The 25,824-nt window shown below is 42.7% G+C and overlaps 1 protein-coding gene across 2 annotated transcripts in view; it reads left to right on the top strand.

Moving 5' to 3' along the window:
* The window catches only part of setd3 (SET domain containing 3, actin histidine methyltransferase), a 30,467-nt gene extending 5,798 nt beyond the window's left edge, over positions 1-24,669 (top strand). The window contains exons 3-14 of one of the 2 annotated variants that reach the window (XM_071545805.1): positions 1,091-1,183; positions 1,396-1,544; positions 2,409-2,481; positions 2,635-2,891; positions 13,972-14,030; positions 15,219-15,333; positions 15,830-15,904; positions 18,072-18,238; positions 20,708-20,793; positions 22,226-22,386; positions 22,484-22,882; positions 22,928-24,669. In XM_071545805.1, coding sequence (XP_071401906.1) covers positions 1,091-1,183; positions 1,396-1,544; positions 2,409-2,481; positions 2,635-2,891; positions 13,972-14,030; positions 15,219-15,333; positions 15,830-15,904; positions 18,072-18,238; positions 20,708-20,793; positions 22,226-22,386; positions 22,484-22,882; positions 22,928-22,999 — 1,706 coding nt within the window. In that variant the 3' untranslated portion in view covers positions 23,000-24,669. Of the gene's footprint in view, positions 1-1,090; positions 1,184-1,395; positions 1,545-2,408; positions 2,482-2,634; positions 2,892-13,971; positions 14,031-15,218; positions 15,334-15,829; positions 15,905-18,071; positions 18,239-20,707; positions 20,794-22,225; positions 22,387-22,483 lie in introns of both variants that reach the window. The other variant, XM_071545804.1, reaches the window with a different exon arrangement.
* Positions 24,670-25,824: the final 1,155 nt, after the last annotated feature.

Here is a 25,824-nt window from a genome sequence, read left to right as displayed (position 1 = left end):
AAGGTGTTATGGTTAAATCAAGTTAAGGTGTTATGGTTTAATCAAGTTAAGGTGTTATGGTTAACTCAAGTTAAGGGGTTGTGGTTAAATCAAGTTAGGGGTTGTTGTTAAATCAAGTTAAGGTGTTATGGTTAAATCAAGTTAAGGTGTTATGGTTTAATCAAGTTAAGGTGTTATGGTTAAATCAAGTTAAGGGGTTGTTGTTAAATCAAGTTAAGGTGTTATGGTTAAATCAAGTTAAGGTGTTGTTAAATCAAGTTAAGGGGTTATGGTTAAATCAAGTTAGGGGTTGTTGTTAAATCAAGTTAAGGTGTTATGGTTAAATCAAGTTAAGGGGTTGTTGTTAAATCAAGTTAAGGTGTTATGGTTAAATCAAGTTAAGGTGTTGTTAAATCAAGTTAAGGGGTTATGGTTAAATCAAGTTAAGGGGTTGTTGTTAAATCAAGTTAAGGGGTTATGGTTATGGTTAAATCAAGTTAAGGGGTTATGGTTATGGTTAAATCAAGTTAAGGGGTTGTTGTTAAATCAAGTTAAGGTGTTATGGTTAAATCAAGTTAAGGTGTTGTTAAATCAAGTTAAGGGGTTATGGTTAAATCAAGTTAAGGGGTTGTTGTTAAATCAAGTTAAGGGGTTATGGTTATGGTTAAATCAAGTTAAGGGGTTATGGTTATGGTTAAATCAAGTTAAGGTGTTATGGTTAAATCAAGTTAAGGTGTTATGGTTAAATCAAGTTAAGGGGTTGTTGTTAAATCAAGTTAAGGTGTTATGGTTAAATCAAGTTAAGGGGTTGTTGTTAAATCAAGTTAAGGTGTTATGGTTAAATCAAGTTAAGGTGTTATGGTTAAATCAAGTTAAGGGGTTGTTGTTAAGGTGTCATTGTTAAGTTAAGGTATGGTTGGCTGTATGGTTAGGGTGTTGGTTGATGTCACCTTCTGTAGTGCAACTAAGATCTGGCACCAAAGATCAGTCAATAGCAGATGGCCATTTCAGTAGCATGCTTTTTACTTATTTAAATGTCAGGCTTTACACAGATATGGGTTTGGTGTTAAATTACTCTTAAGTTAAGGTGTCATGGTTATTTGTTTGGCAGAATGCAGCAGTGCAGCGCCCTCTGCTGGGAAGGAGTGGGAGGAGTACATCCAGATCCGAGCCTTGGTAGAGAAGATCCGCAAGAAACAGAAGGGTAAGACACACACACACATATACACACACTGTGGTTCACTCATTCAATCATCTATAGGCTAGGATTGGTTTATTGCTGAATTAAGAAGGTGCGGCGGAAGGCTTCTATGTTTCAGAATAAAACAACCTGAGATGAATTATGGATTCTTTGTTGTCGCTGTGTGTTTTCTGTGACTGTAATATGTATGTGTGTGTGTGTGTGTGTGTGGTCAGGTATGTCGGTAGTGTTTGATGGCGGCAGGGAGGACTACTTCTCAGACCTGATGTCCTGGGCTCGGGACAGCGGGGCTTCCTGCGACGGCTTCACAGTGGCCAACTTCGGCAAGGAAGGCTACGGCCTGCGGGCCACCAAGGACATCAAGGTGAGTTGCCCGGGTCCAGACCTTTGAATCCGCCCACTCCACCGAATTGACTGACTCTGGTCTGGCATCGTGACATGAAACAGCGGTTTCTCTCAGTTGAAAAATGATCGGCCCAATGAGCGCCGGGGGGGGGGGACTAACAATTAGCCAATCAGAGCCACGGGCGGGACTAACGCCGTTGTCAAGCTGTTGTCAAGCTGTGCGCCGGAACCAAGGAGGAGTAATAACAACAATGGCGACCGCTATAGACAAGATAGACGCTGCTTTTGAGGCTGTTCTAAATCCATTAAAAGTACCAGTTACTTTGAAATCCGAACAGCACTCTGCTTTGAAGGCATTTATTCAAAGGGGAAATGTTTTTTTCGCATCAGTGTCGACTTAGAATGACGTTAGATTCAGGCGGACACGTCGGTCTCTAGTGATTGGTTAGGGAAAATCGAATCCCCCTCCCCCACGGAAATCGGTTAGAGTGGAGGCAGAGTGTAACGAGTTGACAATTCTGTCTGACATCGGGCAACAAGGTGAGCTCACCCAGCGAGGCACCCAATCATTATTCCTTTACTTTTTCTAAGGATTTTGGGGTTTTGAACGCTCAACTCCGATTCATCTCTCCCCGGGAGATTCCTGTTCCAGTGCTGAAAACGCTGAAGAGTTTAGTAAATGAATGCAGGTCTGTGAGCGGTGTATTGATGCAATGACGCTTACTGTGTGTGTGTGTGTGTGTGTGTGTGTGTGTGTGTGTGTGTGTGTGTGTGTGTGTGTGTGTGTGTGTGTGTGTGTGTGTGTGTGTGTGTGTGTGTGTGTGTGTGTGTGTGTGTGTGTGTGTGTGTGTGTGTGTGTGTGTGTGTGTGTGTGTGTGCACAGGCAGAAGAACTGTTCCTGTGGATTCCCAGGAAGATGCTGATGACAGTGGAGTCGGCCCAGAACTCTGTACTTGGTAAGGACTTTAAGTTCAGATGAAACTTTATTGATCCTCGCAAATGGCAATAGGATACATCAAAGACGAGTAGAATCTAAATAAGAATACAGCAAAAGTTGAAATATAAATATATAAACGCCAAGTATTTAAATAAGCTCTGTACCCCTCCAGGTCCTCTGTACAGCCAGGACCGCATCCTGCAGGCCATGGGCAACGTGACGCTGGCCCTGCACCTGCTGTGCGAGCGGGCCGACCCGTCGTCGCCCTGGCTGCCGTACATCCGCAGCCTGCCCCAGGACTACGACACGCCGCTGTACTACCAGCAGGACGAGGTGCGCCACCTGCTGGGCACGCAGGCCGTGCAGGACGTCCTGAGCCAGTATAAGAACACAGCGCGCCAGTACGCCTACTTCTACAAGCTGGTACAGGTGAGTGGCGGGCATGCGACACACACGCATATATATAGAAGTACATGCAGGTATTCAGTGACATGTGACACTACAAAGAACACACACACACACAGACATGGTAACGTGTTCCTGAGAAGACTGGCAGAATCCAAGATTACACAAGCAGCAGTTTACACCACTGTTGGTATATGTGTGTGTGTATCTAACCATGCATTTGAACACAACATTCTATATCATATTTTCTTCTTCTGTGTTATTGGTCTTCAATTGTAAGACTGAATTCAAACTATCAGGACCAGAACTTCCCTTTCCTGCTGGTTTACTCCAAGAAAGTGAAAGCTAGCTTAGCGCTACTTCAGTGTTTGCTAGCTGTGAGCGTCTATGAAGCCAAGACAGCCAATGGCAAACAAAAGCACACAAAACAACCGTCACCACATTGTTATGTTTTGAAAAGCCACGTGGAAATATAAAAATTAGAAGTAAAATCAAGTCCCCACTGTCTGTAATTTGACTACTAATGTTATTGCTAACACACTTAGCAAGGCCTGCTACGCTAACGTTACATCTTCAACAAAGGATTAAAACCATTTTGACAGTTCCACCATGATGATATTTGTTATTGCTGTATTTGTTATCGTTATCTTGTGTGTTCGTCTCATCAAATATTGTAAGTAATGTAAAACTGGCCTGCGTTCAGCCCCGACAAAACGTAGCAAAATGTTTATTTAAACGCAAACGGTGGTGCGTTGAACACCCTGTTGTGTTACGCAAGCGTTGCAACTACGGCAGCTGAGAAGGCCATTCTTTGCGTTTTTTTCAAAGAGTTTTCGGAGCCTGATGAAATCGGGTTAAATACGTGTTTAATGCTACAAAATACGCTCGATGTTACAGTCACTGCCCTTGCCGTCCAGAATAGCAGAGAACATCCCAATGGAGTGAAGGGGTTTGTGGAAACTGTGGTTCCTAATTATAGTGATCCAACATTTATCTCGCATTTCAGGATGACAAGGCAAACATTTCAGGTGAAGGATAATCCACTTCTTACCTTCGAGACTATGTTACGATCTATATGAGCTAATTATTATATTATGAGTATATGATATGATATTGTAATATTTACCATTATATATTTAGAGGAGTAGAGTGGAGTAGAAAAGTTTATGAAAGTGTCACTCCACAATGGTTCATACACCGTTACGAGGAAACATGGCGTTCAACCCGGAAACCGTAGCAAAACGGTGCACACCGTTTTCAGATTGAACGTGCCCCTGATGTTGTGATATAGTGATGACTTCTGTTGTCACATGATCTGGAATTATTACCACCTGTTGGCACAGAAAGTCTTTGTAAACCCACACCTGATGCCAATCAAGTGAAGAGCGAACCTGAAGAAGCCACAATGTGAAACGTGTTGTTCGCCCCGATATTTTTTATGAATTAAACTAAAAAGTCGAGTTGAGCAATCCTGGTGTGCGCTGGATTACTTTGATCTTAAAGGATTAAACCACTTACAACGGAGAAGTCCAACAAACAACATTATCTAATGTTGTATGTAAAGACATGACCTACCTTAACAGAAAACCAGAGAACTTGAAGTGAATCTTCTCCTAGCTAGCCAAACACAGTTTGAGTTGTAGAGAAATGTGAGTCTTCCAATGCAACTGCAGTGAAAAGTAGTGTCAGCAGGAGCATCAGCTGGTCTATAAAGGTTACTACCACAGGCATTTCTCTCTCCCTCTCTCTGTCTCTCTCTCTCTCCCTCTCTCGGGTCAGTAGAATGGAGTTAAGACGTTTTGCAGCAGCAGTAAGCGCACTGTGGCCTCTTGAACTCAATTCCCCCACGTTTCGCTGATAAGCAGCAATGATACAGAAGGGGCTTTGGGGAGCCTGCAGTACCCCGTCATGACCAGGAGGGGGAGGCATTGGACTGTCTACCAGAATGTAGATTTAAAACAGGAAGGATTGATTTGGAAAAATGCAGCACATCACCTCATATGAGAGGAGGAAACCTTCTGCAGCAGGATAACTGGTGGTCTAATAGTTGGACTGAGGGTTATAATCACTGATATAGTCTACTGTATTCTGTTTTTTTTTTTTTGCAGAAATAGTGTACTTTTGACCCAATACAAGCATAACTTTTAGTCCATTTAAAAAAAAAAAAAGTGATGTTGATGTCAAGATCAGCAGATGCCAATGATTTAATTCAATTTGGAAAGAGAATTTTTAGAAGAAAATCAATCTGGGGAAACTTGTGAAAACGCTCACATCAAGACTTTTTCAGTCCGGTTTCACGCGCCAGCAGACAGCAGAGGATGTAAATAAGATGTAGGCAGAGTGATTAGGGCCTATGATGAAATGTTGGTTAACACTCCAAGACAGCAGATAGTGGGATGCTAATCTCCGAATATGCTAATGTCCCATTATTAAACTGAAGCATGGTAAAATGACAATTCCCTTCAGCTCGGCTTTGATCAGAAAACACCACAACCGTTCTCTTAGAAGTCAGCCTCTTTTTTCCTTATATCAAAGAAGCAGCGGAAAATGTCTTTCAAATGATTCATTCCTTTTGTCAGCGGCTAGGTATTTGTTTTAATTAGATGATGGACAGGCAAGGGAAATTAATGGTTTGCATGTGTCAAGATAACAGGCATCATAATATACGTTTTTGACTGGATCTTTGCTGACAGACGGGTTTTTAATAGAATGTCTCAGATTGTTCTCAATTTGTTTTGATTAGTTTACCGTTTTTTAATTAGTTCCACGACATTTATAGGAAGCTTTTAATTTATATGAAGGTTTTTTTTAACATGTAAGATAAATGTTTACCCCTTATCATGTTTTCCTTTCTGAAATCTCACTATCATACTATCATACTGTCGTTCTCAGGCCACTAGGTGGCAGTGTTGGATTCTGAATAACCTCATTCAATAAGATGGGAAAAGAATCCCAGTTTCTTTAATCAGTGACACATTACTATTGTTTTCAATGAGGATTTTGAGAGTCCCGTGGTTTAACTGTTGTTAATGTCACTACTATTGGTTTTAGTGTCACATAATCTAAATGCTGTTAATTTCATTACTATTGGCTTCAATTGAGAGTTTTTGTGTCCCGTGGTCTAAATGCTGCTAAATTCATTACTGTTGGTTTCAGTGGAGAGTTTTAGTGTCACATGGTCTAAATGCTGTTCATTTCATTACTATTGGCTTCAATTGAGAGTTTTAATGTCACATACTCTAGTCTAAATGTTGTTAATTTCATTTCTATTGGTTTCAATGGAGGGTTTTAGTGTCACATGGTGTAAATGCTGCCAATGTCATTAGTATCTTCAGTGGAGAGTTTTATTGTCTCATGGTGTAAATGCTGTTAATTTCATTAGTATTGGTTTCAATGGAGAATTTTGGTGTCCCATGGTCCAGCTGCTGTTTGTGAAGCTTTCCCACCTGGCCGCGCAGGTTTCTTTGGGTGAGACTCTGGCCTTGATGACGATGATGATGATGATGATGATTTTGGATCTCAGAGGATCCAGATTGTCTTCTGGTGGAAGATTATTAACCAGTCAGCTACAGTGACTTCTGCACTGTGCTTGACCTATTGATGTAGTATAAGCAGCATGCAGGGCTGACCTCCTGCTTCATGGATGAATGAATACGGATAATGATAATGGATTATAGGTAGACCTAGATATATGGATGGATGGATTTAGATCTGATGGTTTGTAAAATGTTCTCAATGATGGAAATGTATTCTGTCATTGATAGGTACGTAACTCTCTAGCGACGTTACCAGTCTCTCTTTCTACCTATTGAGGCTCAATTATGCTCAACGTTAAATACGTATACGGATACGGACGGGGCCTTCTGTCCGTACTCTGCGTTCATTTCGTCCGTATTTGTGCACGTTTTCTGAAAGCTTACGGATACGGACGCAACAGAGCAGTACCACCGGAAATCGTGGGGGCAGTGTAGCCGATAGTTCAAGCGAGACACGACAAAGACATTTAAAAAAAATGGCGGAACTCTTTGAGGAGAGGTTTTGCGAGTTGGCGACGATGGACAGAAACATTTGACTCTCTACTGCCCTCTAGTGGATGTATTGCTTAACATCCATGCCAGCGTAAAGGACGTATGGAAGTATGTGGGCAGTGACGGTTACATCGTTTGAAACGGACGTATTTATTTTCGTACGTAAAGGGAGCATAAATTAGCCTTTAGTAGGGCCGGGCGATAATTCAATATTATCTTTTATCGTCTTTCAGTGGAATCATATCGTGATGATATGAAGATATTTTAATATCGTGACACACATTTCTGCTGTCTGAATTGATGATGACAAGCAAATTTTACTTAAAAACTCTCATAAAATGAGGTATGGTAGGAATATTATTTGAAAATTTCAGTTTTGTTTCACATCACACCTAACATTACCATTCGGTTCAATAAGATGAACATTAATTTGATTATTTAACGTGATTTTGCATACATGAATACATATCGTGATATATATATTGACATTGAGAAAAATCCTTATGATTATCATGATATTGATTTCAACCATATCGCCCAGCCCTACCTATTAGCATTATAGACTCATTAATTCTTCCATTTTAAAACGTGTAAAAGTCCCCATAGCTACTGTAGCATCATGACAGTCTAACAGCAGTATAATGTAGACTACGTCAAACTGTGAGGTTTGGACGGGACTGTGTGAGCGACTAGAGCGGTGTATTTAATAATGATGTTGCTCAGAGTTCGACTCTTCAGGAGCGGCGACACACACACTCACAATACGTAACACACACACACACACACACACATACACACTCTCAGCTCTCCGTTGCGCTTGGCTTGAGATGGAAACTCGGCAAAGAGGGCTCACGGAGGTGTGTGTGTGTGTGAGTTAGGTGTGTGTGTCCTGTCCCCTCGTCTTCGATACATCTCCTTTCATCACACACACACTTCCCTCCTCCTGTAATCTCTCGTTCTGTCCCCTCCTCCTCCTCCACTCTTCCTCCTCTCTCCCCCCACCCCCCCACCCCCTCCCTCCTCCTCCTCAGATGACCGGGCTGGAAAATTAGCTTGTCACATTGGCTTTGAATTGAATTGACCTGAATGTACCTTCCTCAAAAAGACCCCCTCTCTCTCCCTCTCTCTCTCTCTCTCTCTCTCTCTCACTCTCTGTCTCTCTCTCTCGCTCTCTGTCTCTCTCCACCCCCCACCCCCCTCCCTCTGTCCAGTGTGTGTTGGATGTATGATCCACCGCACAGGCTGATGTATGTTGATGTACACACACAGACAGACACACAGACAGACCTACTACTGACATAGATGTGACTCCTGCATGTAAACACACACACACACACACACACACACACACACACACACACACAGCCCAGACCCTCCCATAATACAAGGCTCTTAAAAGCTCTTAAATAAGGTCAACTGTGTTTCAAAGGTTTTTCAAACTGCTTTTTCGCTGCTAAGTGACAAATCTACTACTGTTTTTTTACTTTTCAAACCTATTATAGGGGTGCAGAATTTTTTATTCAAATTGGCATTACAACAATCTTAACTTGTAGAAACCTGTAGTCGCATTGAGATTTTCATTGATATTGTTTCGTTCTTTCCTCCCTCCCTCCCTCCTTTTCTTTCTTTGTCTTTGTCTTTCCTTCATAACTTTGTTTCTTTCTGGTATCCGCAGATCTCTTCAAGTCTTAAATGATCGAAATGGAAGACCCTAACCCTCATTTAGAGTCTCAACTCAATTTTGTCTTCCACCAGAAGACAAAATAAGAGTCAATAAAACAAAATAAAAATACAATAAAAATAAACACCAGGGATAAAAATTAAAGTAAAAACCAATGGTTAGAACTTAAAAACTAAGGCTATAACATTACTCCAAATTAAAAGTGAGATTAAAAAGATAGGTCTTTAATTTCCTTTTAAAAATACAGAGAGAGCTTGCCATTCAGTATTGAAAGCTTTAGGGTTAGGGTTTGCTTGCACAATACCCATGAGCCTCTGCTCTTTGTGGAGTCTTTATCCATTAATCGATTAACAGGACACTATCTCTACCTTTACCTTTACTGTCTCTGTCTCTCATACACTCGCTCGTTCTCTGATCCCCCCCCCCCCCCCCCCACCCATGTCTACCCTTTACCCATACCTTCACCCCCTTCCAACACATGCGCACACACACACACACACACACACACATACAGACACAACGCTCCACAGTGGCACATGATGGATGACCCTTGTCTTCTGATGCTAATGCACCAAGAGCTCAGCGTGCAGAGCTGTGTGTGTGTGTGTGTGTGTGTGTGTGTGTGTGTGTGTGTGTGTGTGTGTACAGATAGGCGACCATTCTACGTTTTTTGTTTTTTTACACACTTGTGTCCGTCTCCTACAGGTCCTCTGGTGAAACTGTAACTGAATGCGTCTGGTTGTCAAGGTTTTTCTCTTCCATCTTACTGAGGTTTTCTTTCGATTTCTTTGCTTCCACCTAGTACATTTTTCTCCGTAAGAACACACACCAGCCAGTCATTTTGATTGACGGGTCGGGTTGATGTATTAGCTGTTTTGGTTGTGTAAAACATCAACGCCAGCAACATTAGCACAAACCATGATCAGTCATTCTCAACCTTTTTCATATCAAGGACCCCCAAATTACTACACACTGGGGCCACGGACCCCCATTTGATGAGATTTTGTCTCTCTGACCCAAATCTGTGAATATGTTTATTGAGATAACAGTCAGACTATGATCAAAACAGTCATTCTTCTACGTTCTCTAATTGTGTTAACTTCTTGTAAATTAAATAATGCTGAAATGCTGGGGACCCCCTGGAACCTCCTGAAGGACCCCTGGTGGTCCCCGGACCCCACGTTGAGAACCACTGGTTTAGATTGTCATAAAAGGACTCATTTCACTGGTTAGTTCCTGCTGTCTGGTTGAAGGTGCGTCCACAGCATCAAGGCGTGTTCTCTTTACCCCAACCCTTATTTTGAAAATGAATACATAAAGCTACCTCTCTTTCATCTTTTAATGAGTACGATGATTTAATAAATTGTGTGGTTTTAGCTGGTAAATATTGTATCAACAAATGTGCCAAAGCTTTGCCACCTCATCCTTAACAGAAGACGTTCATTCATGAGTCTAAATTTTATAATGCAACACTAAGATTGTTTTATATTCTTTGTGTGTGTGTGTGTGTGTGTAATATGACCTCTATTTTTCGTGTGTGTATATGTGTATCAATGTATCTGTACGAATGTATGTACTTATGTGTGTATGTATATTTGTGTGTATGTATATATGTATATACACCTATATATTCTAGTATTTTTTTTTATGTGTATTATTTTTAGCCTGTCTCATAACTCTGAGAACTCTAAACGAGTGGTCCTCAACCTGTTGAGGAGTGACACATAAATAAAATTCTCTCTCTCTCTCTCTCTCTCTCTCTCTCTCTCTCTCTCTCTCTCTCTCTCTCTCTCTCTCTCTCTCTCTCTCTCTCTCCTCTCTCTCTCTCTCTCTCTCTCTCTTCTCTCTCTCTCTCTCTCTCTCTCTCTCTCTCTCTCTCTCTCAAACTGGAGCATATGCTGTAGTCTACAGTAATACCCTATGCATTATAGGCACTGTTCTAAGCATAACCCAGGCATTTGGCCCACAACACAAAAGGTTTATGAGCCTGCAAATGCAGTAAATATTTCACCTCTAAAGGTGAAAACTATTGACCTAGGCTATATAATGGTCAGCTGGGTTTATATCACACACCAGCCCACACCGCCGAGGCAGCCGATCAGTCACAGCTCTACTGAAATGGGCAGCATTACAAAGCTTCTATAGAAATATGTGCATTCAAAATCCAAATGCTACAAGATGAAGTGCGTTGTCGAAGGCTATAACCCATATATCTGAGGTAAAATTGATGATGCGTCAGTCGACTTGTTATGCTTTCGGCTCAGGAAATTGATGAATCCTGTAATCGACTTGTGATACCTTACAGTGACGGTATACTAAATATATGTTAATCTTCGAGTAGTTCTTGAAAATTTGGCGTCACGATGTCCTTTGGGAAACGGCATGAGAATGTCAAGAACTTTCTTGAAGTAGTGCGCGATGTATATCATAAATGTTCAAGATGCACAGTTTATGCACAGTTTATGATGTTTTCCATAGCACTATTGTCATCTTTGGCCATCGAAACATAGACATAGGCATATTTTTTTTATCTTTTCACAGATATACAGGAAAACCCATTTGCTGGTAAAGAAGGCAAGACAATGTCCGCCATAGCTGATCAGTACCATTTTCGCGATGACTCACATTCTGAGCATTTTTAAGCATCAAACTGTACTTGGGTACAATTTTTTTTTTTTTTACACAAATCTGATGATTCATGTAGATTTTGGCTCGGACTGTAGCGGGTGAAGTCTTTAAGCTAGATTCATCCGCTCAGTCTGTTCCATGGAAACAGAGGCTGATAGGCCCATATTGTCCCGCACTCTGCTGCCCCTAAATAGGTCTTTTCTATTGTCTCTTGCTTCATGAACAGAAGCTTCGTATACATTTACTGTACGGACGTTATTACACAGAGACATTGATGTTTCTGTAGAAGACTTAATTTTTTATTGCGTACCAGGCAATTGACATTTTATGCCATTTTATGAGCCTTATTCCTCCACATGGAGTTGTATATTAACTTATCAACAGTGAAGCAAGTGGAGTGGAGTTTAGGTTGGAAATGGGAAACTTCCACCTGGTAGGTTGTGATTCCATCCTCTAGCTTGGAAAAAACGGGAGCCCAACATAATATTCTGTCCCCATGCAACAGCTAACATTATGCCAATGATATCTGGCAACATTAGATAGTTGGTATAGCCCAGACTCACCCCAACAGTCAGGATGGTCCAGTCGGGGCTAGAATCAGCCTTAAAATCGTGCTGTGTGACCTAGGCTTAAGAAGAGATATGTTGGAGGGTAGGGGTCATACATACACACAGCATGATAGGTGAGATGGGGGAAGGGGAGTCAGGCTGGTAACCCCCCCCCCCCGACCCTTCTGGTCTAGATGGGACAGAGTCAAGTCAAGTAGAGCAAAGATAATTGTTTTCATTCTCTAGGTGTGTGTGTGTGTGTGTGTGCCGGAAGCCTGGTCACTTTGTGTAGCTCGACAAGCGTGATCCTCCTCACTTACCTGTAGGGATGAATCAGCGTCACTGCCGGACGCTCTGTATTAACACACACCCTCTCTCTCTCACACACACACACACACCAGCCATCTATCCCAGGAGGTGAAATATGATGTGACCAGTCTATTTTACCTTGAGCTGTGTGTATATGTGTGTGTGTGTGTGTGTGTGTGATGTGTCTTTAGGAGGTGAGGTGTTGGATGGTGGTGTTGAGCTCTCACTGATCTTGATCATGATAACGATGAGTCTGGTGTTTCTGGACTTCTGTGTTGTTTAGTTTCAGCCAAGTTGAACCATATGAGTTGAAGGAGTTTTGTAGATTGTGCCGTTGGTCAACTTAGCTGTTAAGTGATGAGAACATGGACACCAAGATCATCCACGTGTCCTCAGTATATCATTGGCTCTGGTGCTCTGTGCTAACACTTTAGCATAGACTGTGCTGAGTGATAGTAGATTCCATGCTAACACTTTAGCATAGACTGTGCTGAGTGATAGTAGATTCCATGCTAACACTTTAGCATAGACTGTGTTGAGTGATAGTAGGCTCCATGCTAACACTTTAGCATAGACTGTGTTGAGTGATAGTAGGCTCCATGCTAACACTTTAGCATAGACTGTGTTGAGTGATAGTAGGCTCCATGCTAACACTTTAGCATAGACTGTGTTGAGTGATAGTAGGCTCCATGCTAACACTTTAGCATAGACTGTTTAGTGATAGTAGGTTCCATGCTAAAACTTTAGCATAGACTGTGTTGAGTGATAGTAGGCTCCATGCTAACAATTGAGTGTACATTATGTTGAGTGATAGTAGGCTCCATGCTAACAATTGAGTGTACATTATGTTGAGTGATAGTAGGCTCCATGCTAATACTTAAGCATACACTATGTTGATAGCACGCCACTAGCATTATCTGAAAAGTGAGAAAATGTGAAGTATATTAGCCTTATAATATATAAGGCTAAGTGTGGCAGTTTTGTGTAGGAGATTGGTACAATATACACACAATTTTGATACAAAAATAATGTAGCTGTTTTGAATTAGCAGGGGCTACTTTTCCTGTTTCTGTAGGAAGTGAAGGTGGTTAGTTACTTAGTCAAAAAGTTAGTTTTGTACAACTGACACTTGGAATGGACTGTGGTAACAATGAAGACAACTTTTTATATTTTATAATCTGCCTTTAATATACAACAGAAAGAACCAACTCCTAGACACTTCTATTACCACTGAACACTATTTCTATCTCTCCTCTACTGCTCTCTCTCTACTCTTTCTTACTCTTCCTTTCTTCCTGTGTTCTTCTCTTGGTCTCTTTATTTTTATTCTTTGGTCCTCCCCTCTCTTTCATTTTGTCTCCTCTCTCTCATTATGCAATCCACTGAGCTCTCTCTCTCGCTCTCTCTCTCTCTCTCTCTCTCTCACTCTCTCTCGCGCTCTCTCGCTCAGGACAGTTTGCAAATGACTCTTGTAGGTGGTGGCTGTGGCTTTAAATGGAGAAACCAGTGGCATCGATGGACACACTCTCTCACACACACACACACACACACACACACACACACACACACACGCCGTGTCAGGCCCAAATTGATGAGGCAGATTTATGACGGCTGCTGGCCACAACAAATTAAGTTGACAGTGATGTATGGGGGGGGGCGAGTGTCACCCTGCACTGACGGACCACACACACTCACACACACACACTCTCTCGCACACACACACACACACGTGCGCACCCCAGCAGTGGCCCCCTACTCCCAGTCCTTCTTGTTAGGCGTCCCTGTCAGGCAGCTACCCCCCCCCCCTCCCTCAGCATACCAGCATAATGAAATTCCTCACACTGATTTGTGTTTTTTCTTTCTCTCTCTCTCTCTCTCTCTTCCTCCTCCACCTCTCCCTCCATCCCCAGACTCATCCCACCGCCAGCAAACTGCCCCTGAAGGACAGCTTCACGTTCGACGACTACAGGTCAGCGGAAGTGTGTGTGTGTGTGTGTGTGTGTGTGTGTGCGGGATGGGGGGGTTGTGCTGGTACCTACCTTGGCCTGTTTTCAAATTGTTCACATCTTCTTCTACTTGTGTGTGTGTGTGTGTGTGTGTGTGTGTGTGTGTAAGCCTGTGTTGTTCCTGGAATCTGGAGCAAACGGCAGGAAACGGGGATGGCCGCGGAAAATCGGAGCGTTTGTTCTCATCGTTCTTTTATTAAGAGCCAAATTACGTTTGAGGGAATAATTTATGGCGAGGCTTCCCTTTTTTTCTCTCCTCCTCCTATCTATCTATCCTCCTCCCTCCTTCCTACCTCCTCTCGCCATCCTCTTCCTCATCCTCCCTACTCTCTCCATCCTCTCATCTGATGCAAGTCTTCCCTCCCATCGGTAACACCATCGCCATGGCCGACAAACCAGGAGCCACTTTCCTCCTTTATAACTATATCTATAATATCTATTGTCCACCTCATGATACAATTCAATATTGATACTATGCGTTACGATGTGATATTTCACACTGTATCAAGAATATATACAGGTCCTTAAAAAGTCTTGTTTTTTTAAGTTAAGTGACATTTTGAAGCAGCTATGAAGCTATAGGTATTGACAGATTCTTTTCATTCAGTGATTGTAGTTGAGGCAGAGTTGGAAAGTAAGGCAAAGTAAGTAAGACAAACACCAAAACGATATTTTTGTTTTGGTTTTTAGGATATGCTACTTCAAAATTGCATCCTGAATCCTAGCACGGTGATGTCTAAAACTAATGATAATTGCACTTATTTGCAACCTGGGCCATATTTTCCTACAATCGCCCAACAGTTTAACCAAAACCAGTGTATTTAAGTCAAGACTTTATTTTTTTTTTTTTATTTAACTCTTTATTTATTTAAGTTGTGAATTATTGTGCATTATCCATTCTTATAAAACATAATATCCGGATGTCAAAGTTGATTTCAGCGTATGTTTGAAGTAATTGAGGATTCAGCTTCTTGTGGCCACTCCTATTGAGACTGCAGGACCGTATTCAAAGATACTGCAATGTACAGAAAATCGGGTTCAGATTTGACAAAACTGAGCAGATGGCTTATAGTCAAAACTAGAATCGGGGTCTCACTTTCTGTGTTTTTTTTTGTGGGAGTTTTTCTAACCCGAACCCTTGTGTTTGTCAGGTGGGCGGTTTCCTCGGTGATGACCCGTCAGAACCAGATCCCCACTGAGGACGGCAGCCGGGTCACCCTGGCCCTCATCCCCCTCTGGGACATGTGTAACCACACCAACGGACTGGTAGGTTCTCTCTCACACACACACACACTAGGGTTGGGCAGTATCCCGATATTATCGTGTACAGGGGATTTGTAAAAGTTGAAGGTATTATATTCAAGACGGTGACGATATAACAAAATTCAATAGATCGCGATACAAAAATGTGTAATGCGTATCGTGAACCTGTATCACGTATCACGTATCACGTATTGTATTAAAATATCACATAAAATATCACACTTGTTTGTGTGTGATGTCAACAAATCTGGTTTTCTCCAAGTTTGCAGTCCACTTAATTAATAATAATTTTCCTATATTTCACAATGTAAGATATGGGGCAGTCAGCGATGAAACAATATGCATTAGCAAGGTGCGAATGGTGCTGCCCCCTACTGGCAGGAGACAATGTAAAAACAGACATTATGGGCATTATTTTCACAATACTGTGGTCAAATGCAATATCACAGGAAAATATGGTTACAGTATTATAATATGAAAACATTTTGTTGATGCCCAGATCACCACCGGCTACAACCTGGAGGACGACCGCTGCGAATGCGTGGCGCTGCAGGACTACAAGGAGAATGAACAGGTGAAGAGACATTTACTCTATATGTTACTGGCATTTATGTCTTTACACCTCTCTCCCTCTCTCTCTCTCTCTCTCTCTGTTTCCATGTTCATGTCTCCCAGTCAGTCCGCATGCACACAGGCCTCTTATCTTATCCTGTTGATATTGGTAGCTGAATGGAAGAGAGAGCGAGACGGAGAGGTAGAATGGGGGGAAGAGAGCGAGAGAGACAGCCAAGCGTCCCCTCCTTTCCCTCCCTCACTCTTTACAACAGGAATTATTTGATAAGATTCAGAGGGACAGCGAGGTGATCCCGGTTGCACCGCTGGGGCCAATGGAGGCCTTTCCTCTCCTCTCTGGTCTTATCTCTCCCCTCTCTGTCTTCCCATCCTCCTCTTCCTCTCGCTCTCTCTCATTTGGTCTTCCCATCCTCCTCTCCCTCCCTCTCTCCACCCGGTCTCTATCTATAAACTGAGGAAGTAAGGTGTTGTATCTGTAAGTGAGCAGGGTCTGGATTCTTTATATTCTTCATCAAGTGGGGAGATTCAGTCATTTCCACTCCTTTTTGAAAACGAATTGAAACGCCATAGATTCACCCTATTTGCATAAATTATTATTATTTGGGTTTCAGGTATGGTCACTAGCGGGACATCTTTTCCACGCAGAGGAAGGGATGAATCAAAACTGGAAAATGCATATTTTCTGAAAACATCTTTACAATAAAAATAAAAAACACAATATCAAGTTACCTCAAAAGAAGACATTTCCACTTTTTGTTGTAATCGTCGGATCTTTTGCCGTTCTTGTCCTTTTGGTATCCTTTGGTATTAAAGGATAAGGCTTGTGTTTTTTAATGCATTCCTTACCATCAACAAATCCTATGAAAATAACAAAATCAGCAATGATTTTGTTTTGCCAACAAGTCTCGTCCATGTAGCCGGTGCCCAATGAAGCCATGTCCCAGCAGCCATAGAACTCCATTGTATTAAAAAAAAGATGAAAAACACGTCAAAGAGCCATGCTGCTGCTCTGGCAGCATATTTCATCATCACGATGCACCGGGCCGGCCGACTTTTTCCTCAAACAACTTAATAAGCCGGCTGTAAACACGTTTGCAATCTCAGGAAAGTAGTTCCGTAGCACCGAAAATAGTCCCCGGCGTAATGAAGAATTTGTTCCCATTTGAATTTGATTTGGTAATAACTACAACAGCCTGACTTTTCATCGTAACAGTTAGCGATTTTTAAAATTGAAACTACGTCTTTGTGAGCTGTATTTCAAGGTTTTTAGCTTACAGTTGGAGCCAATGACTTCCGTGTTAATGGCTAAAAACGGTACGTGGGAAGTCAGAAAGTAACGGGAGTAGAGCAAACGCATTGTTGATTTTGTTATTTTCATAGGATTTGTTGACGGTAAGCAATGCATTAAAAAACACCAGCCTTATCCTTTAAGCTATCACAGACTGGAGCGTACTGTATGCAGTATACAGGCATCACCTTACAGGATTTCTGGGTAATGAAGTCCTCCAAATTCATGGCTCGCTGCCATTTGGTGCCGCCAATGGGCAAAACTTTCAAAATTTGAGACTTGAGAAATAATTGTTGTACAATAGCTGGGTTGTATGGCCTAAAATGAATATCACAATATAATTTGAAGCATGGACAATAACTTTATATATCATGGTATTTTCTGTTTTTCTTAAAACAGTATCAGTATTTTTCATTTCTTTCGAAAGGGAACCAGTTATACAGAGACAGTTATAGCAAATTTTCTTTTTTCTCATAAGGATAGCCTTTAGAAAAGTGATGCTTGAGAAAGCGATGTTTGAACTGTACAGCAAGCGTTTGTCTTTTCACATATTTTTCAGATGATAATTGTCTGCTTGTGGTCTGACTGTTTAAATTCGAGCCATGTCCGTATAATGGAAGTTGTACCAGTCTTTTTCACAAATTCCTCAACATCAAACCAATGAACGCACGGCTGTCCGAAGTCGGACAGTTGGTTGCGAAGGCTGAGGACAAATCTTGCGGAATCTCTAAAGAATTCCGCGTCAGCGTAGATTACGTTTCATAGACACTGGGTAGAATATCTGCTGCCTCCAATCCAAAAGAAATAAGTGCCGTGTACTTTGCTCCCAAGTATTTTCCTCTTTCTTAATAAAATATCCAATGGTGTGTTCCTCCCGCAGATCTACATCTTCTACGGCACGCGGTCCAACGCCGAGTTCGTCATCCACAACGGCTTTTTCTTCCAGGACAACGCCCACGACCGGGTCAAGATCAAGCTGGGCGTCAGCAAGAGCGAGCGCCTCTACGCCATGAAGGCCGAGGTCCTGGCACGAGCCGGCATCCCAGCGTACGTCACGCTTCCTCTTTTGTCATCTTTCGTCTCAGTGGTTTTAAAGATTTATTTTTGGCATTTTATGCTTTATTTGAGAGATATAGGAAGGTATGGGAGAGAGAGCAAGGGGAGGACATGCAGCAAAGGACCGGGTCGGATTCGAACCCGGGAAGCGGGAAGGCCTGAGCCAAATGGTACGCGCCCTACTCGGTGAGCCACCAGGGCGCCCCCGTCTCAGTCGAGAGAGGACGAACATTCGTGAGCTCGTGTTCGTGCCTTGGGATCTAGGAGCAATAAGGGAATTTGCCACCTAGAATTCTGTCCTCTGTCTTTTTTTTGGCTAGACCAGACTTGATCACCATCTAAAAAAAAAAAAAAACCTGTTTCCCACCAGTTGGAGACTTTCCCTTTTGAATTACTGTAATAGCTTTTGAATGGACTACTTACCTACAATCACAGGGTCAGTTCTCATGAGCTTTTAAACCTTCGCAGCGACTGAATCTGCGAACTGGCCTCGGATTAACATTTTACTCTAAAATGCTTTATTAATATGGGTCAAGGAGAGGTTCGGGCGCACGTCTAGCTTTAAAATCCCCTCATATAGTCGTCGTTCACGTTCCCCCCCCCCCCCCCCCCCCCCCCCCCCGTACCGCAGTAAATATTTCAAACAATTAGGCCCCCCTTTGGCATAATTGAAACACATAATATAAATGTTGCAGCAGGTCTCCTTTTTCTTTTTTTTTCTCTCCCCCCCCCCGCCCCACCAAGTATCAATTTACCATCCGCCCCAACACTTTCATCACCAAGAAGCTTAATCATTTTATCATTAGCCCCTTAATATTATGCAGCATTCTCTGCTCGGCATTTTTAATCAGACGCCTTTTAATCTCTTATTGATGACAGTCTAAATCTCAACAGTGGAAATTAAATGAAACAATCCCCGTTGTTGCCGGGGCGCTCTATTAAACTGACAGATATGGTGATATATCATTTTCAAAGGAAACAGCAACAGCCGCACTGTCAGGCCTGACTGGGACGTCGAGCCGCTGCCATCTTCAGCCTCCTTTTCACAACTCGAAAATGAGTCCTTTTTTTTCCCCCTCTACTTTATTTCTTTAACTTCACACAGTTTGATAAGTGGAGGAGTTGTGAACACGTTTTCCTATTCATTTACAGATCTGCAATCTGAGGCAAATGGGTCTAGAAAAAAATTGTAAAATGCCCTTTGAGTTGCATTTGAGCGTTCTGTAAAGAGTTAACTTTTCCTCGGCTGGATGCTCTATTACCGGCGCGATGGACAGAGGGATAATTTAATAGGAACAGTGGAGAGCCGGCTCCCGTAATGCGTTTGTGCGGTGTAATAATGTCGACCCCGCGCTACCGATCGCCACATCGATCACTTTGCTGAAAATGCAGGAAAATATTGTCCCTCTCTCCGAAATTACCTCGGCCTGTAATGTTATGATCCGGAATGGATTCTGCTGAGTCCTGGATCACGCTCCTCTCATATGTTTTCTGTCGTACCGTTGACGCTCTCAATTCCGAGAAATACATAAAATGGGGAATCAGGATAAAATGAGGGGATTGACCGCTGTTGTGTTTGGAGTAAAAACTGAAATACGCCCGATTGATCTCGGGCAAAGTAGTGTAAATGAAGAAGTCCCCAATGAAATTATGAAATTAAGATTATTTGGGTGTAAAATCTCAAACATTCCACCAATTTGGCTTCTCATACAACACCCCAGAAAGGGTTGTTTGACTTTGCACATGACGTTTCTGTCGGGTATCATCTTACCTGGCTTGTTTTAGCTTTTTCTCACCTCATGTTGCCAAAGCCTTATACTGAAACCTGGGTTTACTACCACTAGGAAGGTCAGAGACAAATGGCTGCAACATATTTTATACCTCCAGCACCTTCATCGATTCAAGCATAAGTGGTTTATGTTAGTTAATGAAGATCTGTTCCCAAAGATGCAACAAAACTTGTAATAATCAAAAGGATAGTTGTAGGAAATAACATAGTTTAGAAGCTTTATGGCTATCTAAATACTTAAATGTATAATGATCATATCAGTTCAAAAAGTATTATTGCAGTTATTGTTCAAACACAATGGGTACATGACACTGATCCAGTAGATGTTATGAAAGTCTCTGATCCAAGGAACAAATTCTATTTATTACAGGCTTATTGCACCATATGAGTTGTATCTTACAACTATATGACATGTTTCATATGCGACTAGTTTGTGCTCATGGATAGTTTTATGTGTCTGTGTGTTGACGCATTCTTGTTAACACAGTAACTCAAGAGCAATACATGATAGGAACTCTATACTTACACCACAGGTGCCTCCTATAGAGCAGATTAGATTTGGGAGCAACTTGATGCATAAATTTGTAATTAATGAGGAAAAATGTCAGGAAGTGCCATTTTTCTTTAATTTTTTTTATCTGTTTGACTGATTGGTTGTGGTTTGTTTTTAGGTCCAGTATCTTTGCTCTGCACTGCAACGAGCCCCCCATTTCAGCCCAGCTACTAGCCTTCCTAAGAGTTTTCTGCATGACGGAAGGTAAGACACCGACACAAATACACCAACACACACACACACGAGCGCGCTTATATCTCAGCGCTAGGACATTCCCGGCGGAACCCCTGAGCCACAACACACTCTCAAACAAAGCACGCCACGGTTTCCAACACACTCCTCGGAGGCCGCCGTCAAGCGACTGCTTCCTCCCCCCCCGATCGGCAGAAGGGAAGAGACGGAGAAGGAGGTGGAGGTAAAGGGAGAAAGAGAGAGGGAAGAGCAAGGCCTGTCCATTCCTTAGCTGGTTAATTGATCAAGGCAGGCCACCAGATGTGTGGAAGAAGCAATCCGCTGGGGGTTTGCAATATTCATCGGCATGTATGCAGAACGGCGCCGGTGTCATAAATCCCCAACCACACAAGGCCACATCCTCCTCTGTCAGAGGACTCATCTTCAGGACCCCGCTTGATATATTATTCACATTTTTCGCTGCATGTTAATTTTTAAAATGGCCCCAACGCCTTTGGAGGTGGAGAGAGGCGGGGGTCTATCACAGTGTGTGTGTGTGCGCGCGCGCGTGTGTGTGTGTCTACATTTCTTAACAGATGTGACATGATGGAATAGTGTGCACACACACCCAGGGCACTGGCATTCAGCTCTTTCATCTTCCCATGTAACCAAGCCGCGCTGAACTCCGCACATCAAAGCCAGCAGGCTAAAGGTTTCAGAAGAATGAATAGTTAACCAGGGGGGTGTCAATGCCTTTTACACAGAGCCACAGCTAATGACATTTAATCTAAGTGTTAATCTTGACCAAAACAGTGTTTAGCCTTCTGCCTGACCTACCACTTTTTGATGAAGAGACACTAACCATGAATTAATGGGACGAGGTCTACTGCTTCCTTTCTGTAGGCTTGCATGTCTTATGTCCTTTACGTAGTCTTTAGAAGCAGAGTAGGGGTTTCTGGCACAACTTCACCTACTTCCAAGGTGCATGAAGAAGGGAAAAAGGTCAAAACTCCAGCAACACTTGTAGTATATAGAACAACGTTATTGTTTAGACCAACGGGTTTCGGCTTATGGCCTTCATCAGGGTCATCAGGGTCATTTACGTGGCAATCTCGGAACTCTCGGAGCAACTTGAGACTTGGAGTTGGAGTTGAGAGACGACGTCTACGACCGGATTGTTTCACAAGTTTTTTTAGGTCCAGACGACATTTCAGCTAATCTCTATAAACAGATATCTGCATATGAGACGTCGTCTCTCAACTCCAACTCCATTCTCGGGTCTCAAGTTGCTAATCGGACTGTAAACCCCGAAATATTGTCCGTCGCCCCCAGAGTCTAATCGTCGTCAGACCGATAGACGATGGGTTCCGAGATTGTTTACGTAGTCTTTACTTCTTTACCTCTTGCCACTTCGGCTTTTGTTTCTTTCTTCGATTAGACGTGGTCCTGCTTTTTTCCGTTTCAGAGGAACTCAAGGACTACCTGCTCGGAGAACGCGCCATCAACAAGATCTTCACCCTGGGCAACAGCGAGTTCCCCGTCAGCTGGGAGAATGAGATCAAGCTGTGGACTTTCCTCGAGACCCGAGCCGCCCTGCTCCTCAAGACCTACAAGACCACCTCAGAGGTCGGTCTCCGTTTGCCATCTTTGCTCCCCCCCATTTTCTTTCGTTGTCTCTTTTCTCCTTAACGTTCTCTTTCCCCCTTACTCCTCCTTCTTCCAGGAGGACCGCTCCACGCTGGAGAAGCCCGACCTGTCCCTGCACTCGCGCGTGGCCATCCAGCTCCGGCTGGCCGAGAAGCAGATCCTGGAGAAGGCGTCGGCCAGCGGGCGGGCCAAGCGGCTGCACTTCGAGAAGCAGCTGGAAGAGGGCGCCCCGCTGCCCCGCTACGAGGAGAGCGACATCGCCCTGCTGGAGAACGCCGACGCCGACGCCAAGCTGCCCATCATCCTGCGCAAGCTGGAGGAGGTGGAGGAGGGCCAGGAGATCCAGGCGGAGGAGCACGGCCACCTGCTGAACGGCGGGAAGGCGGTGTACGAGATGGATATCAGCCCCCCGACGGAGGCGAACGGAGACTCTGGCCCGGTGCAAGAGGAAACTCAGGAGAAGGTCAGCGAAGACGTTAACTCAACATTGGACTCTATTAAAAGTTCTAATGCAACCCAGAAGGGCCAAAGGGAAGCGGCCGACCTAAGTGCCAATCGAACTGAAGAGAATCCCAAAGAGAACAGTGACTAGAGTCGTATTCCTTACTGCCACAGCCCATGCTATTTATTTATTTTTGTGTCTCTTAAATGACTCAGAAATATAGAAGCTGAAATAAATTTTAATTAACATCGCGGAACTTTTCTCGACTGCACGTTCGTCCAGCGTGGCTTTTGTTAGTTGTCCGCTGCTGAACTTGCCAGTTGTTTAAATGCTGCCAGTGTGTCCCCCCCCACCCCCCCTCCCTAAGCCTTCTGTGCAGTACAGTTTGTCATTTTTATAAAAAAAAAAAAAAAGTTTTGAGTTTTAAACACGATTCACTGGTTTACATTTAAGATACAAACTGCGCGAGGCGCTATAGGAGAAAGCAGGGGACACTGTGGAACTGGTTCCAGCACTTCTAGGTGGACAGGAAAAGAAAAAAAAACGACGAGTTAGGTGAATGTTATTTCCAGAAAGCCAAAATCTCTCTAATCCTTTGAATTGGTTGGTTTATTACTGCAGTTTGTCTCCATATATGTCTGGTATGATTTGAGTTGACAATCGTATTCTCTAGTGCATCTTGGTTGTGCTGCTGAGTAAAGACGATCACTGCCCTCTCTTCCCTTTTTCTTTTTTTTTTGTTCCCTCAAAATCATTTCAAACCAAGTAACTGAAGGAAAACGGGGGAGAAAAAAATGTGAAATCTGAATTGTGTTATTGACTAGACCAGAGGCCAAAATGGCAGATGGTTCTCATTTTTGCTTTCTAAATGAGTTTTTTTTTTTTTACGTTTTATTTTCAAAATAGAGATTTTCAGTATTTGTATTTGCAGCCCGAATTAAGATGAGAATGTTTTTTTTCTTTTTTTTTAAATTATGTTGTGAATGTACTCAATTTCTCAAGCTGCAGTAATTATCAAAGGATGTTACTTAAAGGGAGTGATGACATATCATTGTTTTTGCCCATGAGAAAGCCATATATACTGATGACCCAAACGAGACATGACTTAACGGACAAGATGATGATTTGCATGGATCAGTTTTCCAGTCGAAACAAGGCGACTTTGTACATGACACCTTTTTGTATGAGAAACAAGAAAGCACTGTCAGTACGCTTTTACTTTTTTTTTCTTTTTTTTTCCCTCTCTTTTCAGCTTTGGCTTGTGTTAACCGGTTGAGTAATGAAGATTTAGCAGACTTAATATTGCCATGATGTTCCCAGTTCAAATGGTATGCCCTAATATGAGCAAAATTAGGCTCAGTTCAACTTAAAGTCAAATTTCTGCTAAATGTGTATTACCAACTTGTACCACATTCTGTAATATGATAAGCCTGTTTTGTATCACGTTTGATGTGTCACTTGTCTTTCTGTGGCTAGAGCACTTTCCATCACAAATCTGTATTTTTTTATGCAATCATGTTCTTTACCAACCTTATTGGTGACATTTTCAGTCTATTTGCTGCTTTTCTAAAAGACCTCTGTACCATAGTTTGTGCGAGCCTCCTAGCTTTAACCATAGACTCAACAAATCCTGGGTACGTCGCTATCCAGCCGAATCGGACTCCTCACCAGCTTACCGTATGCAGTAGTTCTGGGTTTCTATCAGCGTTAAAAAAAAAAAAAAAAAAAAAAAAAAGACCCAGATTGTACAGTAAAAGCTAGAGTGGGTAAGGAAACTTGTCCTGAAGCTGTCAACATCCAACAGCCAGAGATTAAACTTCATCTCATTTCTCACCTCGCTGTGTCGTGTTGTTCTTTTCAACTTTTCCTCTCCTCATCTTTTTGGATCAAGCCATCCTCCTCCTCCAGAGGCACAAGGTCACCCTCCTATTATTCCTCTCCTTTCTTCCTTTTGTTGGGGGGGGGGAGGTTTATTTAATGTATTTTTCCCCTTCTTTGCCCCCTGGCCCTATTACGAATTTATAAAAGAAACATTATCTTGAATCATTTAATTCGGGGCAATTAAATTTTGAAATTTCCCATTCATAATTCATGGGTCTCTAAGATAAAACCCCTTTAATCCTTGAATATATTATTATAATGGGCGTTGGGGTGGGCAGCGGAGAGCGAGGCATGTCCAGTATTGTTAGTACTCACTGTGTCAGTGCTGGGAGCAGGCCTGGGACCAGCACTCCCAAGTAATCTTGCCCTATGAATTATACACTGCCATCCATATTAATATACAATGGCAGCAGCCACGGCCCGGCCCGGCCGACTGCAGGACGGCACCATTGTCATGCAAGTGTTTACCAGTGTCACGCTGGGTGGGTGGGGGGGGGGGGGGGTCAGGTTAAAGCCAAGCCATTAGCGTTTTTCGGAGAGTGGGTTTGGAATTGAAGGTGCGGAGGAGAGACGAGTGCATTGTTGTCAAGCTCTTCAACCGTCTACTATTTTACCGAACCGCACCCAACGGAGTCACCGGTTCCAATGCACTGACCTCAGCTGAAAGGTTATTTAGGTTGTTTATCACAGGAGTTTGCTAAACTTTAAACTGAGGATGAGCTACAATTCAGCGATTCTCCCTGCCATTCTGTAGTTCAGTGGTTCTCAACCTTTTTGTCCCGGGACCCCCTTAAAACCATGTCCCCCATCACAGGCTACATCTGCAGAGTGGTAAACAGTTCAACCAAAGAATGATTGTCTCCTTTCAGCTTGTTCAATTTGGTTATCAGAAGAGGCTGTGAGTATTTCACAACAAAAAGCAAAAATTTGAGAAAAACCTGGGAAAAAAGACAGAAATTTGTATAAACTACTACTATACATACATTTGTATAGTAGAAATATGTTATTTTCCTATCCCATCAGTCACGTCACGACCCCCAAAAAGATTATCTCACGGCCCTCTGGGAGGTCCCAACCCCTAGGTTGAAAATCAC

This window comes from Centroberyx affinis, unplaced genomic scaffold (genome assembly GCF_046629955.1).
Source record: "Centroberyx affinis isolate AG114_WGS23_722 - 3 ecotype Tasmania unplaced genomic scaffold, CSIRO-AGI_Caff_v1 ptg005060l_1, whole genome shotgun sequence".
In the NCBI taxonomy this organism is placed as follows: Eukaryota; Metazoa; Chordata; class Actinopteri; order Beryciformes; family Berycidae; genus Centroberyx; species Centroberyx affinis.
This window is presented reverse-complemented; position numbering and strand designations above follow the sequence as displayed.